This window comes from Gadus morhua, chromosome 7 (genome assembly GCF_902167405.1).
Source record: "Gadus morhua chromosome 7, gadMor3.0, whole genome shotgun sequence".
Classification (NCBI taxonomy): Eukaryota; Metazoa; Chordata; class Actinopteri; order Gadiformes; family Gadidae; genus Gadus; species Gadus morhua.
Window position 1 is genome coordinate 24,586,375 of NC_044054.1, and position 16,964 is coordinate 24,603,338.

The following is a 16,964-nucleotide window of genomic DNA, read 5'->3' on the forward strand; positions in this document are numbered from 1 at the left end:
ACAGAAAAACAGATTATTGAGGGTGAGCTCAAAGTGCCCCCAGTCTGTCATGTGAGTGGCAAATGTTGTCATGTGAGCGATTGAGTGGCGATTCCACGTCCGTAATTACAACCCCAACTAATTCCCCTGCCTATCTGGTTTTACAACCAGGTAAGATATGATTTTGCAACACAGGCCTATAGCCTACATTCACCCAGGGGACCTGATCATGTGCTTAAGTGTCATCCACCAACCACACAGTTATGTGACTCAACCGGCGCAATTAACACATCCTATTCACTGTTTGGAAATCAGGTAAGAATAATTGTCAAACTTCCTTAAATAATAAAATAACAATATATAACATCTTAATGATATGTCACACTAATGCCATGTGTTTGTATATTTATCTTTGATTTTTAAATGGGTATAATGTATATTTAAAACACATACACATGCACACGCACGATAACACACGCACGCACGCACGCACACACACACACACACACACACACACACACACACACACACACACACACACACACACACACACACACACACACACACACACACACGTATGATTTTTTTTATCATTGTTCTATCAACTGTCTAACTTGGGCAGTGAAGTTTTGAAAGCCCTCTGTGGTGGTGAATGATATAGAGATTGAGTTTTCTGCAGTAGGGTTGTCTGAACTATTAGGCTGCATGGCTGAAGTTCAGGTTTACCTCATAGTAAAAGCGTATGGACTACCTTGTGTGTACCAGGGTGGCTATGGCATCTAGTGGCCTTATTTAATTTCAATAACTAATGGATCACTTCTACCAAACCTTTAACTTTGACCTTGCTTATGCGGGCTGTGCCATATGCTCGCAATCCAAAACGTTGACCTTACATGCACTAATCTAGGCTATTTGGCCATCAAACAATCCTACAATTTCCATGACATTCTCAACTATGAGAACATTAACCCAAGGTGTCTTTTTATGATCCACTCCACACCAGAGCCACGCCCAGCCTCCCATTGACACTATATCCTCTGCTGGCTTACTTCCTCCCACTAGGCTCTCTCACCCCCAATGAGGTCGGCAAAACCAAATATCTCGTTACAAAAGCTCGTCCAAGAAGAAGTCGTTGACCAGCATATAGAAATGGATGGAGAGATAGAAAGCCAGAAGAGAAGGGGAAGGAGCAACGATGATTTAATATGTAAGTCGAACTTTGAATTGTATTTATTGTCCGCAGCTTCTGAGCAATAGGCCTATAAATGGGCATGCTGTTTAATATGATACAATAATGCATAATATCAAACTAATTTTTTATATGGGGCATGGGCTTATCCTGCCAAATAGCATATATCATATAATAGATTATTATAGCCGCAGGTGTACGAACCGCGCCAACAGGTGCGCGGCAGAAAGCGCCACTAGTCCGATATCGTCGTGGAGACGCGTCACGTGGGTTAGCCAAACACACACCTGAGACGTTACTATTTGCCTTTGCCCTCTATATACTTATTGTTGAGTGTGCACTCAGGCCGACTTACAAAAGTGAATTATGCCTACGTTTTACTATATTTTCTATGGTGGCCGAAATGTTGTGCCCAATATCAGTGCCAATAGCAGCTCCGCTCTGACCCTTGATCTGCCTCTGTTACTAGTTATAACTTATAAAAACATGTTTCTGCGCCTTTTGGGTGCGCTTATGCTATGCCGATTTGTCTTGCTTGCTGTTTTCCATAACTCACTCGCTCCCTCTACTTAGCCTATATCACGCCTAACTTGCTTAAGTATTTAATACGTGTCGAGGAAATATTATAACTATAATATACAATCAATTACAAATCATATAAACCTTGATTTTATAATTAAGTGTCCTCAAATGAAGTTATTCCTCATCAAGATGTAAGTTATTTCTAATGTGAAATTATATTGAAATCATAATTTAAGACGTGCAGAACAGTTCAGTCACCAGGTGAGAGTGTGATGAGTCATTACAAGCCCTTTGGAAACCTTCCCTTCCCTGTGCCTTAGTGACGTACAATTGTGAATTTCCACCTAGATGTGTGATTGATAGATAAGCAAAATTTGCTACGGTCCACTGGGTAAGCTGGTATACTGCGAGCAAACTGGTTTCGATCTGGTAACAGATCTCATGCAGATGGCTGTCTTTTGGGTAAGCCTGTGTAGTTGAGTGCTTGTAGGCAAATATGCAAACATTTGCTGAAACCCATATGATTGTTATCAGGCAAACTAATAAGGTGTCATTCAAACTAAAACGTTTTGTGGACAAAGGAGAGGACAAAAAAACAATCTGGTTGCTTTGAATGGATGTTATTTGCATGGATCCCACTTTGAGAAATAAAAATCAGACTGCATCCTCTGATGTACGCACCAACAGTGCGACCAACATGGATGTATAACATGTTAGTATTTTCCCTCAACTTATTTCCTCTGGTAGCCTTCACAGAGTAGCTTATCCTTTCTCGATTAACTTAATCCTAGAGACATAGGGAACATCCATGTGCCTCTTGAATAAATGTTTTCAATGCAAAACATTGTTTTGGGATTTCTATCGCTGCAGAGTAAACTGATGAAGTGACCCCAGACCCTGAACCCGATTTTCATTTTCAACGCAACACTTTACATACGTCGTTAGGCTTATTTTGGGGGGGCTGAACATCTTTTGAACATCTTGGGGGGGCTAAGCCCCCCCAAGATGTTCAAAAGCCCCCCCTACAATTCTTTTTTTTTTTTTTTGTCAAGGAAAACATAATAACCCTATGAATTGAAATAAATACTAACACAATTAGAAGTTGTCTTTAATTTGGATTAAAATTGTTTCCGAGAGCGCATTGAGACATTTTCTAACCTATTTTCCTTGAACTCACCCAAATATGTAGATGTAAATCATGCCAACTCTTACATTTGTTTAGCTTATTCATATTAAAAAAAAATGGATTTTTAAAGAAAAGAGTGAGCCAGAAAACAGGCCCTAATAGATGCGCTGCTGCTATTCTCTACTGTAATAAATGATGAATTAAAGAACCACTTTAAAGATGAGATGAAAAAAATTCAGCAACTGCTAGGGGCTAAGCCCCCCCAGCCTTTAAATCCTAGGGACGTCCCTGTCCTTCAACATCTCACACAATGGTTACATTTGTATTTGTGTGTGTCTGGATGTGATTAAGGGATTTAGTTTAGTTATTGTCTATATAAATAATAACAAGCCAGGGCTAATATCCAATCTTATTCATCATTCATTTTTACTTCCCTATAACTTACAGCTGTTTCAGCAAGAAGCTGCAATGAGTTGCAAAGCACAAAATACTGTGACTATTCCGGTTCCTGTGCATAGCTCATCAGGATAGGGCGCAATATGCTCAGTTTGCTGAAAATGTCCAACGACTTTGTAAATTTCCGTTTTATGATTACATCTTCGGGTGTAACTACTAGCGCTACAAGACTCAAGAGTGTAAATTATATCAAACCAAGCATATTCCGTTGGGTTCGGTTGCTTGTATAGATCACAACTACTTGTGTAGAAGTTGTGTAGTGTCATACATACTTGGCCTGTTCAGCCCTCTGAGACTGTAATGGTTATTAAGGGCTACACAAATGGTTGAATTGAATTGAAATGAGCACAAGTAACCAAATTCTCTCTCCCTCCCTCTCACATGTACATGCCTATCTCTCTCCGTCTAGCTGAACAGTCTGGGTCTTTGGGCTGTATCGGATCGGTTCTGGTGATCCTCTCTGGCCTGTTCACCGTTCTCCTCTTCCCTCTGACCATCTGGTTTTGTTTCAGGGTGAGTCAGCATGGCCCAAACAAACAGACAAACATGGTGCTATATAACCCCTGCTTTCTGCTGCATTAAATGTTTGGTTCTTCTCTTCTCCTCTGCAGATTGTTCAGGAGTATGAACGCGCCGTCATTTTCCGGCTGGGCCGTATCATAGACCGAAAAGCCAAAGGGCCTGGTAGGAAAACCCATCTACACTGAGTCGTCTTCCCACACAGCCTCCATGGCCGCCATTAGGTCCTTTTTATGGTGACCTATGGTGACTCGATAAGAGACTAAATTAGATGAACCTCTATGGTCAAACGGAGGGGAATTCATTTGCTACCACACATTAGGGCAACAGATACACCATGCAACAAGCACGTTGAAACAGAACGGTAATGATCTGCAGAACAGCAGATCATTAGAAGCTTATCACGGACGCTACAAAAGACCTCCCCAACTAATTGGCTGTTTGGCCTAGGATTCACTCCCCCATGATAAACCTAATGAAGTCTGATGTATAGATATACTGTATGTATGCGTCTGTAATTGTTGCTTCCACTTGGTGCACTTCAGGAATCTTCTTCATCCTGCCCTGCACTGATTCCATCATCAAAGTGGACCTGAGAACGGTCTCGTTCGACATCCCACCTCAGGAGGTCAGTTGAATCCTTTAGAATGTCGCAGCATTACTGCCTCATCAAGGCAACCACACCTGTGTCTAAAGCCCACCACTGATCCGTGGCGCGCCCGCCGCTGCAGATCCTCACCAAGGACTCGGTGACCGTCAGCGTGGACGGGGTGGTGTACTTCCGCGTCAGCGACCCCATCTCCTCCGTGGCCAACGTGTCCAACGCAGACTTCTCCACCCGCCTGTTGGCCCAGACCACGCTCAGAAACGTGCTGGGAACCAAGAACCTGGCCGAGCTGCTGTCCGACCGCGAGGGCATCTCCCACAGCATGCAGGTGCTCATCCCCACCCCACACCATCATTCAAACCAGTGGCCTAGTTCAGTGGTGGCCCTTTAGTTCCAGAGCCTAAGCAAAACCGTTTTATTACAACACATTTTCGAACTCAACGTCTCTGTAGGTATCCTTCCTGTTATGTAATCTGAGCCTGTTCCTGACAAAGGAAAGCAGTGGTTACCCAATTCCCTTTTTTTTTCTACCCTTTATGCGATGGACTAAAAGGGAAGAATAACATCTCATTTTGTGATCACGTGGTGTCTCATTATCAAAGCAGGGAGATATTTAAGTTGTATAATTTCTTTTATGTTCTGATCTATTTTTCTGGACTGTGAGCTCATTTATAAATCGTAAGGGTTGGATCTCAAACCCAAGGTTAAGAATCATGGGTCTGCGTAGGGTTACATTCCACATCTCTTCCATTTCCAGAGTAGCCTAGACGAGGCCACGGACCCCTGGGGCATCAAGGTGGAGCGGGTGGAGATTAAGGACGTCAAGCTCCCCCATCAGCTGCAGAGAGCGATGGCAGCAGAAGCCGAAGCCACGCGCGAAGCCAGGGCAAAGGTCAGCTCCTCAAACACGCAACAATTAATAAATGAATGAAGAGCATGAGGGTATTAATGTAGCCAATATTTTAGGATTGATTTACCAACATTTGAATGCAAATAAATCCATTAATTTATTAAATGAAGGGGAATTCCCGAGGGTAAAGTCATCTTAAAATGTATTCCTGATTATTCTTCCATCTTTCTTTCCCAGTTCTTCTGTCTGGGAAAAACAACGTTATAAATTTAAGTGATTCATTCTTACCACAGTGGTTATTGTCCCTTGGCAGGTCACATCCCATGTCCTTCCTGATCCCTCTCTTTTGCTATCTCCCTCATTCTTCTTCTTCTTCTTCTTCTTTTTGGGGTTTTACGGCGGTTGGCATCCACAACTTGGTGCCCTCTTCTGATCCAGTCTCCCTCATTCTGCTGTTGCCTCAGGCTTTTATATTCACCACTTTGTCTTGATTGGTTACAGGGCTCAGCTGGTGATGGTCAATTATTCCCAGCTCTTGCCCATTGTCAATGTGTGCTAGGCTTGCCTTGTTTCCTTCTAGTGGGGTAACCACCCTTTGACATAGTTAATACGCAAGTTACCATAAGACATTCAAAAAGTGAGCACATTTTCATGAGCAACCTCATACTATATATATATATATATATATATATATATATATATATATATATATATATATATAGTATGAGTATGATGATAAATACCTTCACCAACCCGTGCTTCTATAGGTGATTGCGGCCGAGGGTGAGATGAACGCGTCCCGCGCGCTGAAGGAGGCGGCGCTGGTTATCGGAGAGGCGCCGGCGGCTCTGCAGCTGCGCTACCTGCAAACCCTCAACACCATCGCTGCGGAGAAGAACTCCACCGTCATCTTCCCCCTGCCCATGGACCTTATCAGCCACTTCATGAAGAAGTGAGCCGTCCAGCTGCCATCCGCACAGTCCAACCTTTCATCTCTCGTTTAGTCCAGTTGTATAGAATTGTACAATGTACTACACTATAGTGCGGTATAGAGTCACTGTGAATGGCTTTTTTTTGGTCGGTGTGCATCAGGCTTTGCTTTCAGCCACACCTACCTTACTCAGACCACGCCAAACACAAACGCATTTTAAATTAACCGTCGCTTACCTGTTACGAACATTCACTTAACCCTTTTCTACATAGCATCTAATCAGCCATCTTTAATGTAAACCTTTTTTAATGTTGATGCCGTGAACTCATTTAAAGTGGCTGACAAGATGGGAATTAGAATGTCAGGAAGGGTTATCAAAATATTTATACTGTCGTCATGGTAACATGTTTGGATGACTCTCTGTCTCACCAACATGGTTTAATATTTTATCAAGCAGTGCAATATTGGCTCATCGGCGTATCAGAGCGAGCCAAACAAATGTCAGTATGTATGGAAAATATCAAGTTATTTGTTTGCATTTTATCATTATACACATTATTGCCCTTCAGTTCTTTACTGTTCTTCAGAAAAATTGCTGCTCTCTATTTTAATAAAATATTTTAAGTGTAATACACATATGATTTAATAAAGTTACCCATCAAACGTTATGGATCTCATCCATCCCTTGGTGACGTTGAACCCTATCGTTTCATTAATGACACACATTTAGGGACCAGCCCTCCATGGGCCCCCAAGTATGTACTGTACAATATTCAACAGCGGGGTTTTATGTGTGACCAATTTGACAAAATGCTGTCGCCCATGTAGCTCAACAGAGCACAACAAAAAAGGGAAATTGCACATGAAATGAAGTTGAACATAATTAATTGTATTCAAAACATAATCACAAATCAATGAAACAATATAAATGGAGGTGTGTAAGTGAAGAGTCGGTAGTGTGTGATGTATGGTTGGGTTCAACCACAGTCACCCCAGCATGAGTCACTGCATTTTCTGAAACTTTCCAAAGGAAGTGGGCGCAACGTGCACCAATTTAAGCCCCAGCATAGGACCTTTACAGAACAGCTCAGGTGGAATCAGGTCAACAGTAGTCAGCTTTACCATTGATTCACTTGAAGCCTTGATCCAATAGGTCATAGATGCCATTAATGGGCAGGTAGGGTTTAGACATCTTGCTCAGGAATGCCTCCAGATAGACTGTTGACGTTAGGATTGGAACCCACAACCTTTGGCTGGTAGTCAAGCACCATGAGCACTGGGCTGCCATAGCTTCCACATACTTAACACCAGCAGCACTTTAGTGCTTACATTTCTGGCATCGTACCAACTGGTTGACATGAGTATTTCAGAGTGTGGTGTCATCTAGCCAGTGTGGATCTCTGCTGATATAAACAATAACAGTAAGTGTGGTAGGATGTTGGGTACGAATACCGAGTGCGGACAGAGTCCCAGTGGAGAAGCTATACCGCCCCAGTGATTGTCGCCTCGACGACGCCTGTTCCGAAGTCCACTTCCTCGGCCGTCAGACTGTATCTGTCCTCTTCCCTGTTCTGTGGGAGGCCTTTTAGAACGCTGCAAAACAAATGATGTGTCGGTCCTGTACCATAAACTATGCAACATTATATTATTTTTTTCATCCATTCAAACTTTGAAGTGCAGGATTACTCTGCAACCAATTTGTTTACCTATTTATGATGTAGCTTTAATCCAAAGCAGTTTTTCAGAGATTTTATATGAGATACAGGTAGGGTGAGGCCTGTTGTTCAAGCATGCCTGCTACATATTAGAATCACAAATCAGACTTTAGATTGATCTAATGTCAGAGTGGGACGTTTCACGTTTCACGTATTGTTGTGTTTTTTCTGAAGAAAGTAGTCCAATCCTTGGTTGCTTTTAACTTCACTTTTTATTTGTTTAAGTAGGCTTATTTCGGTATGGTATCTATGAAGCAAAAGGGAGGGAATTGTATCTAACGCGTATTGAAAATAATATCGTGCACTACTTCGAGTCCCGGGCCTATGAGATTCATAACGTTTGATGTGTAACTTTATATATACCTCTCAATCTGAATTCCGCGCTGTGATCGTTAAGTGGGCGTGGCCTATGTGAATTGGGCGTGGCCGGTGTGAAGTAATGGCTCCGCCATCCTCACCTGTCTAAAGGTGCTGCCATCTGTGGCTGGAGTAGTTATTGCAGCTTATGTGTTCGATCCTGCTTCCTAGTGGCTATGTGGGGGCAGCTTATGTGCTTAAAATACGTAACAGTATTCATATTTTTTCATATTTGTGTACTTGCGCACAATGACTCATAACACGATCGCTGATCGATTGAAATGTCGTCCAATCAAAAACAACGAGTTGACTCACCCAATCAGTAGGGCCGGGATAACTGTGAGGAGGGAGGCGAGGAGGAAGCTGAATCCGGAGAACCAGGTCACTGTGGCTGCGTAGGTGCTGTTGAACACCACAAGTGCCACGCACGCACTCAACATCTCAAGGAACACCACACACGCAAACACGGCACCTTTGGAAATGAGACACCCACACAGACACATTTGGTCCTGTTTTTGTTTGAGTCAAGTGTGTGTGTGTGTGTGGGGGGGGAGAGAGAGAGAGAGAGAGGAAGTCTGATGCTGTGGTAACCCTTGTGTCAGCCACTAATCTGCTGCCTCAACCCAGTCTCACGGCATTTAATCTATTCATTCGGGCAATTTTTACGTGCCAAAAGCACACATTTCTAACAATATGACAGATTTTGGCCACCCATTTCTACTTTCACCTTTGATTCTGAGAAATTGGGACAATTCACGGATATATTTAATGCAGGTGCGCTGCTCTGTAGGCAAAGCGCGACAGAAAAAAAAGGTAGCTGCTTCATCTCTTCTTTTTAGAATGAGTTTTAAATGTGTGCTTTTGGCACGACAAAATTGAAAACTACGTGTCCCAGATCACGAATGAATAGATTAAATGACGTGACGTGACAGTGTCACGTATTTCCGTGAGACTTGGTTGGATGCCTATGGATGCATTGGACTGGAGAAAGCTGTTAGTATGATTAGGTTCGGTACCTTGTTCAGAGCCCGGGACTAAGTTTGACATCATGGAGCGCAGGACAGCACTCGGCATGTCGGACAGGATTAAGGGAAGCCTGACTGTGGGGAGGGCGGGGGGGGGGGGGGGGGGGGCAAAAATACAACTGAGCTGATGTGAGGCTTCCATACAAGTCTGTTAACACCCTTGGATACATATATATTTATTACTTATGAACACACACACACACACACACACACACACACACACACACACACACACACACACACACACACACACACACACACACACACACACACACACACACACGCTTACCCAGCAACATAAGCAGCGTGGTGTGTGCGAAGGCGGCCATGAGCAGACCCCCGGCGAGGGATAGCAGTCCTAGGAGGACCACGTTGGCGTCGTCGAGGCAACGGGAAAAGAAGGACACGCCCGCGTAGCTGCCCAGATGGACGATCATGCCCAGTAGGGAGCTACAGCCAATCAGGAGCTCGCTCCAACACAGGGGCTGGTTTAGCTGGTAGAGGATAATGATGGACATCCCCCCGTCCCTACACATCTGAGAGACGGACGGACGGACAGACGGACACAGGGAAAGATGGACGGAGTCACCAACAGGGAGAAAAATATGGACAGACGGGCTCATCGACATCAGAGAAAACTATGTGGGTGAAACTAAAAATAGCAAACCGCCACATGAGTGTGTTGGAGAAGAAGGTGCAGCAGGTGACCGGGCGCACCTTAAACAGAGCAAAGACTGCCAGTGTGAGTCCCAGCGCGGTGTTTCTCCTGCGGCTCCCCGTTCCAAACATCATGTACACGCTCTGCAGCTGGCCCAGCAGCTTCTGCCTCGACAGGCCCAAGCAACCACGCAACGAGGGGCAGGAGGAGGAGGAGGAGGAGGAGGAGGAGGAGGAAGAGGAAGAGGAGGAGGAGGATGGCGATGGCAAGGGTATAACCGAGGCCAGGGAGTCTCCCAGGACCAGGACCACGTAGGCCAGGGTGAGGAGGTACAGCAGGAAGACGATGAGGAAGGGCCATCTGAACCCGATGGCGTAGATGAGGACCCCTGTGCAGGCGGGCGCCAGGCCGGCGATCAGGCCCCAGATCAGGTCCACGCTGGCCATGGACAGGGTCCGGCGGCGGGAGGGACCCTGCCGCACCTCTGTCTCCGGGGAGCCTCCAGGTGGCGGGGGGCTCTGCATCGCACCTCCGACGCTCCCCCCGGCCCCCGGCCCCGGCCCGGCACGCGCCTCCTCTCTGCAGCGGTCGGCCACGTAGGCGAAGCAGCCCCCCAGCAGCGCCGACGGGCCCCCGAATAGCCCCGCCACGAAGCCGGCCCCCAGCAGGAAGTGCAGGTCCAGGGAGAAGCAGCTGATGAGGAAGCAGCAGACGCTGAAGAGCAGGTTTCCCAGCAGAGGGGGCACAATGGCCGCCTTCCGGCCCAGAGAGTCGCTGCAGGAGACCAGGAGAGGGCAGGAGAACATGCTGGGCACCAGGAAGCTCAGCTCTGCGTACAGGATGAAGACAGACGCCTGCTTCTGCACCTCCTGGGGCAGCAGGGGAGCGAGGAAAAGAGGAGAAGGAGGAGGATACATCCATCTGGACATTTTGTTTGTTATTACAATTAGACATCTCGCAAGAAAACAGCCACTAAATATGACTATAGTAAAGATAGCTAGATATTTTTCACCCTTACTATTAGGGTAAGACAATTTTGATAGCCAAGGTAAAGTGTAAAAATACGATATACTGAAACATGCTAATGAATAAAAAAATGTATTCTACCGTCCAGCTTTATATAGTAGTTTAAGAAATGATATTCATCACAGAGAACCATATCCTTCACATAGATAGCCCTACACAATATAACTCAAATATGATTATCAAGGATGTATTTTTTTACCATGATTGTGAAGGTCAGATTTGAAGAACTGTTGACACATTGTGCGCTCTGAGATGAGGAGTAGGGGGCGCTAGAGAGCTGCTCCCACAGTCTGCTGTACACGTACTGTTGCAGCAGCGGTATGGTCATGAATAACCCGAAGCTGTAGAACGCCACCACGGGTTGGATCAGGTAGGAGCCGCCCATAGCTTACCTTGAGAAGCGATGTACGTTGTTAACGTGGCTCAATAACGCAGCATTACAGAACGAAATCTCGAAAATCCGCGGTGGCAAAAGGTAGGTAAAACAATTGTTATATTCCTTCAGCCGGATTGCACCTCTTCTCACGCTTATTGTGGTTCTTGAGTGTTGCATGTGGTGGTAATGATCACCTGTGCAGGTCTCCGGAGGCACTCTGCAACAGGTAAACGAATGACCGCATCGCATCGCAGAGCCCGAGGGATGGGCTTGATTAAAGGCGCCAGGTAAACCCAGCCTATACCTCCTCCCCTTCTCTGAGCATATCGTATTACCTCCACCTTGAATTCTTTTGTCTTGATGATTGTATTGTGTTGAATTGGTGCCTTATTTGCACACTAATCATTTGATAGACCCACAGCTAGGCCTATACAGAGAAAGGGGGAAGATAAAGTCTCTATAGTATTATTGTTATATGCCTCTTCATTTACTGAACAGTAACCACTAAGAACATAAGATGTTTGCTTTTTAAATTTAGTTTTTAAAACCTCATTGACTGCCTTTTTATTTATGCCTTTAGAAAATCAATGGTCAACTATTAATAAGCTCAAACAAAAAGCTTTATGTGTTATTACCACTCAGATTCAATGAAGACTAAATTATTTTACTTATGATAGCACGTTTTATATTAAGTGCTTAACGCAGGATAACATTTAGTAAGGACACATTCAGGGCCAAGTTAAAACATGAGCAGGAGAGAATTTTATTCATTCTTAATACTGTATTGTTTCTAAAAAGTGCAAATAAAGGCATCGACATACCTACAAGTCATATTTAGGGAGAGAGGGGAAATGAGAGAGAGAGGGAAAGAGAGGGAGGGACAGAGAGGGAGGGGAGGAGAGAAAAGGAAAGGAAGTGACAGAGATACTGAGTCTGTATCTCTCCATCTCTGTAGATGGAGATGGAGAGAGAGCGAGCACAGCAAAAGTACAAAAGATGAACATGCTTCTTCAACTACATCATCGGTTCTCTATAACTCACATAGCAAATGTAATTAGCCTACACACAAGTTTACAATCAGAAGTTCAACCCACAGTTATTTCTCAGTAAACTCACCAGCCCACCCCTTTCTGCCCGACCAGACAACATGGTGGATTACAGATCTTTTAAACGCCAGCCAAGCGAGTCAACGGCACAATATAATATACAAATCAAAATCAACATTCCACCATCTGTTCATTAAACATACCAGCCATGCCAGGAGGGAACTCAACCAAACGCTACATGTTGGAAGCAGACTCGGCTACATATATGGAGTATCAACGCAGTTACTGGATTCTAAAGGACATGAAACGCTGTCATACATTTTCTCGGACATTGGTTTGATGGTCAGGTGACAGATGTCCACAGGACAAATCAACGGTGGCGGTTCGTGGTTCAGACGGCATCGAAGTCTGCGTGATAGTTATACACTTGGTCTATATTGAGATGTATCTTTCGTTTTCTTTATCGTGTTATGATTATTATTTTATGTATTATCATTTTTATCATGGAGCACAAGTGGTTCTCCAGAAGTGATCTTCTTGGAGCAGGAACTATAGGTTCTATGGTAACCATGTTTATTGACTCAATACATCCACAACAAAGTGGGATTCTGAACATCGCAAATCACAGTCTGCACCATGTCGTATTACTATTATTATATGTCATCAAATACATTCTTCTAAGTGTCACTGCACAGAGCCCAGACACAATTAAAACATGTGTGTACTTGACATTCTTTCGTCCGATAGTATTTCAAATGATGCCAGTAAAAAATTAAATATAATAATTAGGACATTGGCTTGATCAACTCGCGACTTAAAGAGCAAGTGATCCTCATTCCTTAATGTTTGTGTGTTTGCGTGCACGCATTCAGGCCTAGATGAATTGTGTATGTCTTCACACTTGTATATGTCTATGCATTTGTGTGTGTGTGTGTGTGTGTGTGTGTGTGTGTGTGTGTGTGTGTGTGCGTGTGCGTGTGTGTGGTCTTGGGTCTAGCTTTAGAGCCAGTTTGTGTAAAGTTGGAAGCACACTGGTCAATAAGCCTTACGTCACACTAACCTTACAGACAACATAATACACAATTATACAAAGCATCAGCTTTTCTGTGTTGTTCCGAGGAGTCCAGATAAAAAGACAAAACGGAATACTGGACAGCGCTTTGCTTTGGACAGAATTAGCGGTCAAAGCTGGGATAATCATCTACTGTCGCTAATGTGCCAATATAGACTTAAAACCTGTTTCCAGGCTAACGAGTTGTACTGTGTCGTTCATCCAGTATTCTGTATTTACACTATACGTATACATTGTAAAATGTGTTAAATTAAGTACTATATGAATAAGCAAAATTTAGAAAAGAATTCCCTGAACAGAATTGTTGCTCATTTCAGAATTGAGAGTCCTAATATTGAGTAGCAAAACTTTAAAAGATACTATTTAAGGAAAGATCAAACAAAAGTCCATTCAGTAAACAAAGGGAAGCACGTAGAAAAAGTGCTTCTTTGCATTTGTTGCTCATTCGTTTATACTGAGGTTGATAAAGGTTTGAAAAATGTATTTAGTCATTATTAAAGTGGCCATGGTGACCTAGACAGCTAATGAAGAAACTTTTATCCTTAAACATAAAAACGATCCAAGGACAAAAAAGTATCCAACATTGCTGGAAATTAACGCATTTCCCCTAGCTTAATGGACTTCCTCTTCTCTCATGTCCAACATCATAACCCTATACAATGTGATTTATATCAACCAGTACCCCCCCCCCCCTCCTCCCACCAACTCTATAGCTTAATACGCTTGATATCGAGACAAATCACAGACACTATTACAACACAACACGTTCCAGTACATGCTTAAGTCCCAAATAAACGTATAACAATAATAAACAGTATAAATACTACATTATAAAACAAACAACATCAACGTTGGATAAACGGCAGCTGAAACAGACTCTGAGTCTTCCAGAGGCTGTGTTGAGCTACACATCAACCACTACACCTTCCTTGTTGAGGTAAAATACAAAATGGCGGACAGAAGTTTGCGCAGGTTGCCCTGAGGGGTTGACTGTGGAAAATGATGCTGTAGGAAGACCTGGCGGGTTTAAAACATAGTTAAACACCAGAGATATGCCCATTGGTTGGGGTGACTGGGCCGCCTGTCGTGGTTATATTTGATAAAGGTACAAATACTTTAAAGTAACACAGTTAGTATAAACTGGCTTAGAAAGTTTAAATGCGCCTAAAGTAGGCTTCCAAGACACACCGCTCTGATTAGTAAAGTTGTACTTTTTGTTGTAAAGTTGTAAATAGTAAACATTGTGTGTGCACTAAAAATGAATCCTATTCTGCTGGTGACAGAGCAGAGACTGCGTGTAAGGCGCTTAGTTAGGGAGTCCTCCAGGAGACTAAAAACATTCCGTCTCTTAGTGGAACTGCGATAAATTCCGAAACCGTTTCCTATTTTAATTATCTGGATGAGAAAGAATCGACCCTGTTATGTGATCCTGTTCGATCCAGAAGAAGTACCACAGATCACGGTTCTGTTTTGTTTCAGCGTAGGGGTCAACATGCCCATGCAAGCTAGCTCTCACTACAACCCTCTACATATTTACAGTCCCGTCTGTCCACTTGGCGCCTAGAAGGGGGCAACAGGGTGGCTGTCAGAACCGTTGGGACCTGGTCGCGGTTCAGGCCATTCTGTCCAAAGACGACCTCACTCCGTTCCCGTGATGTCACACCTGCTCTCTCGTCTTGCTCCAGTTACATCACTGATCACTGATATTAAATACATCTCCATCAATCAATTGATTGATCGATTGAGTACAATATATGTATATGGTCAAGAGATAATGGGGGAAGGACAGGGGAGGAAGACAAGATAACAAGGGAGCTTTGGGGGAGGCGGGGGGAGAGAGAGATAGTTAAGTATAGGGGAAGCTTATCTCTGTAGGGTGTTCAGAACAGCTGTTGGAGAACAGTGATTGGCTGAAGCTCTGTGAGTGGGCGTGGCCGGACCCGGGGAGTAATTCTGATTGGCTGCGGCCCTGTGAGTGGGCGTGGCCGGACCGGGGGAGTAATTGAGATTCCCCACGGCCCTGGTGTGAGTGGGCGTGGCCGGGCCCGGCGAGTAATTCTGATTGGCCGCGCGATGGGAGGGCGAGGCGTAGTACTGCGCGGGGTGCGCGGACTGCGGGCAGCCGTGACAGTGAGTGGGGGAGTCGCAGGAGGAGAGGAAGGGGGAGGAGACGAGGAAGGGGGAGGAGGGGGCGGGGGAGGTGGAGAAGGAGCGGTGGAGGGGGGAGGAGCCGGGCGACGCCAGCGGGCTGGTCTGCAGGCGCCACAGCAGCTCGTCGTTGTTGCGGCTCAGGCGCTTCTTCTCCGTGCTCTCCTTCTCCACCGTCTCGTGCAGGTTGGCGTTCTCCTCCGACAGCTGCCTGCGGACCCCCCAGCCCCACACCCGTCCGGTCACACCAGGAGCCATTTTACACCCTATTAAGGTTCTATTCCCAGCACGGGGGATGATTCTGTAATATTGAGTTGACTGCTTTTATGTAGGATTCACTAAAAGTGTTAGGGGGGCTGATATGAATGCTTTGATGTAATCTACTGTGTTATTCTACTGTGCTGATGATGAGTACCTAGACAGAGAGAGGTTCTACTGTGTTGTTCTACTGTGCTGATGAGTACCTAGACAGAGAGAGGTTCTACTGTGTTGTTCTACTGTGCTGATGAGTACCTAGACAGAGAGAGGTTCTACTGTGTTATTCTACTGTGCTGATGATGAGTACCTAGACAGAGAGAGGTTCTACTGTGTTGTTCTACTGTGCTGATGAGTACCTAGACAGAGAGAGGTTCTACTGTGTTGTTCTACTGTGCTGATGAGTACCTAGACAGAGAGAGGTTCTACTGTGTTGTTCTACTGTGCTGATGAGTACCTAGACAGAGAGAGGTTCTACTGTGGTCTACTGTGTTCTACTGTGCTGATGAGTGCCTGGACAGAGAGAGGTTCTACTGTGGTCTACTGTGTTCTACTGTGCTGATGAGTGCCTGGACAGAGAGAGGTTCTACTGTGTTGTTCTACTTTGTTGATGAGTACGTGGACAGAGTGGGGTTCTACTCTGTTGTTCTACTGTGTGTTTGTACTGTGTTGATGAGTGATGAGTACCTGGACAGAGAGAGGTTGTTGTCGATGCGGGCCTTCAGGTCCTCGTTCTGCTGCTGCAGCACCTGCACCTTGTCCTCCAGGAACACGTTCTTCTGGGCCTGGCGCACCACCAACACAACAAGAGCTGTCAGCCACCACAACTCAAGCTCCGGCTCACCGCTGACGTTTAACTCAGGAGCACAGAATAGGCTGGATCAGAATAGGACAACATGGTATAAACACGGTTTGGTTGGAGACTTTTGGATCCAAGGGCTTGGGCTCATTAACCCCTGGGCGAGGCTCATGCATTTAAGACGGACCCATGGGGCGGGGCTAGTATTTTCAAGACACACCCTCATTCTGTAGCAACACTTGAGTCACTAGTTTTTGGTCAAGGACATTTGTATTTTAAGTATTTAATGAGGAGAAACAATACTTAAG

At 44.8% G+C, this 16,964-nt stretch overlaps 3 protein-coding genes across 4 annotated transcripts in view; 1 reads left to right on the forward strand and 2 right to left on the reverse strand.

The window, feature by feature from the left end:
• The first annotated feature begins 276 nt into the window (after positions 1 to 276).
• Positions 277 to 6,847, forward strand: stoml3b (stomatin (EPB72)-like 3b). 2 transcript variants are annotated; one of them, XM_030360140.1, is made up of 8 exons: positions 277 to 294; positions 1,042 to 1,185; positions 3,684 to 3,785; positions 3,884 to 3,956; positions 4,337 to 4,419; positions 4,523 to 4,726; positions 5,156 to 5,290; positions 6,016 to 6,847. In XM_030360140.1, exons 2-8 carry the CDS (start codon positions 1,057 to 1,059, stop codon positions 6,202 to 6,204), a joined length of 915 nt encoding a protein of 304 aa, XP_030216000.1. In that variant the 5' UTR covers positions 277 to 294; positions 1,042 to 1,056; the 3' UTR covers positions 6,205 to 6,847. The 2 variants fall into 2 exon arrangements, with proteins under 2 accessions (XP_030216000.1, XP_030215999.1); XM_030360139.1 differs by lacking the exon at positions 277 to 294 and having other exon boundaries at positions 1,042 to 1,186; positions 3,682 to 3,785.
• LOC115546540 (solute carrier family 46 member 3) lies at positions 6,317 to 11,618 on the reverse strand. The gene is made up of 6 exons (XM_030360100.1): positions 11,160 to 11,618; positions 9,994 to 10,803; positions 9,566 to 9,812; positions 9,268 to 9,351; positions 8,567 to 8,723; positions 6,317 to 7,772 (listed from the first exon to the last, which is right to left on the reverse strand). The coding sequence occupies exons 1-6, from the start codon at positions 11,343 to 11,345 to the stop codon at positions 7,661 to 7,663; spliced, it is 1,596 nt and encodes a 531-aa protein (XP_030215960.1). The 5' UTR covers positions 11,346 to 11,618; the 3' UTR covers positions 6,317 to 7,660.
• Positions 11,619 to 12,075: 457 nt separating this feature from the next.
• Positions 12,076 to 16,964, reverse strand: part of mtus2a (microtubule associated tumor suppressor candidate 2a) — a 44,863-nt gene continuing 39,974 nt past the window's right edge. The window contains exons 15-16 of the mRNA XM_030360144.1: positions 16,545 to 16,642; positions 12,076 to 15,813 (exon numbers count right to left, since the gene is read on the reverse strand). Coding sequence (XP_030216004.1) covers positions 15,318 to 15,813; positions 16,545 to 16,642 — 594 coding nt within the window. The 3' untranslated portion in view covers positions 12,076 to 15,317. The remainder of the gene's footprint in view (positions 15,814 to 16,544; positions 16,643 to 16,964) is intronic.

Coding starts and splice junctions, on each gene's coding strand:
- stoml3b (XM_030360139.1), top strand. CDS start 1,057: ATGAGGTCGGCAAAACCAAATATCTCGTTACAAAAGCTCGTCCAAGAA. Junction 3,957..4,336: donor CCGAAAAGCCAAAGGGCCTG/GTAGGAAAACCC, acceptor GGTGCACTTCAG/GAATCTTCTTCATCCTGCCC. Junction 4,420..4,522: donor TCGACATCCCACCTCAGGAG/GTCAGTTGAATC, acceptor CCGCCGCTGCAG/ATCCTCACCAAGGACTCGGT.
- LOC115546540 (XM_030360100.1), bottom strand. CDS start 11,345: ATGGGCGGCTCCTACCTGATCCAACCCGTGGTGGCGTTCTACAGCTTC. Junction 10,804..11,159: donor ATCTGACCTTCACAATCATG/GTAAAAAAATAC, acceptor CTGCTGCCCCAG/GAGGTGCAGAAGCAGGCGTC. Junction 7,773..8,566: donor ATCCCGGCCCTACTGATTGG/GTGAGTCAACTC, acceptor TTTGTTTTGCAG/CGTTCTAAAAGGCCTCCCAC.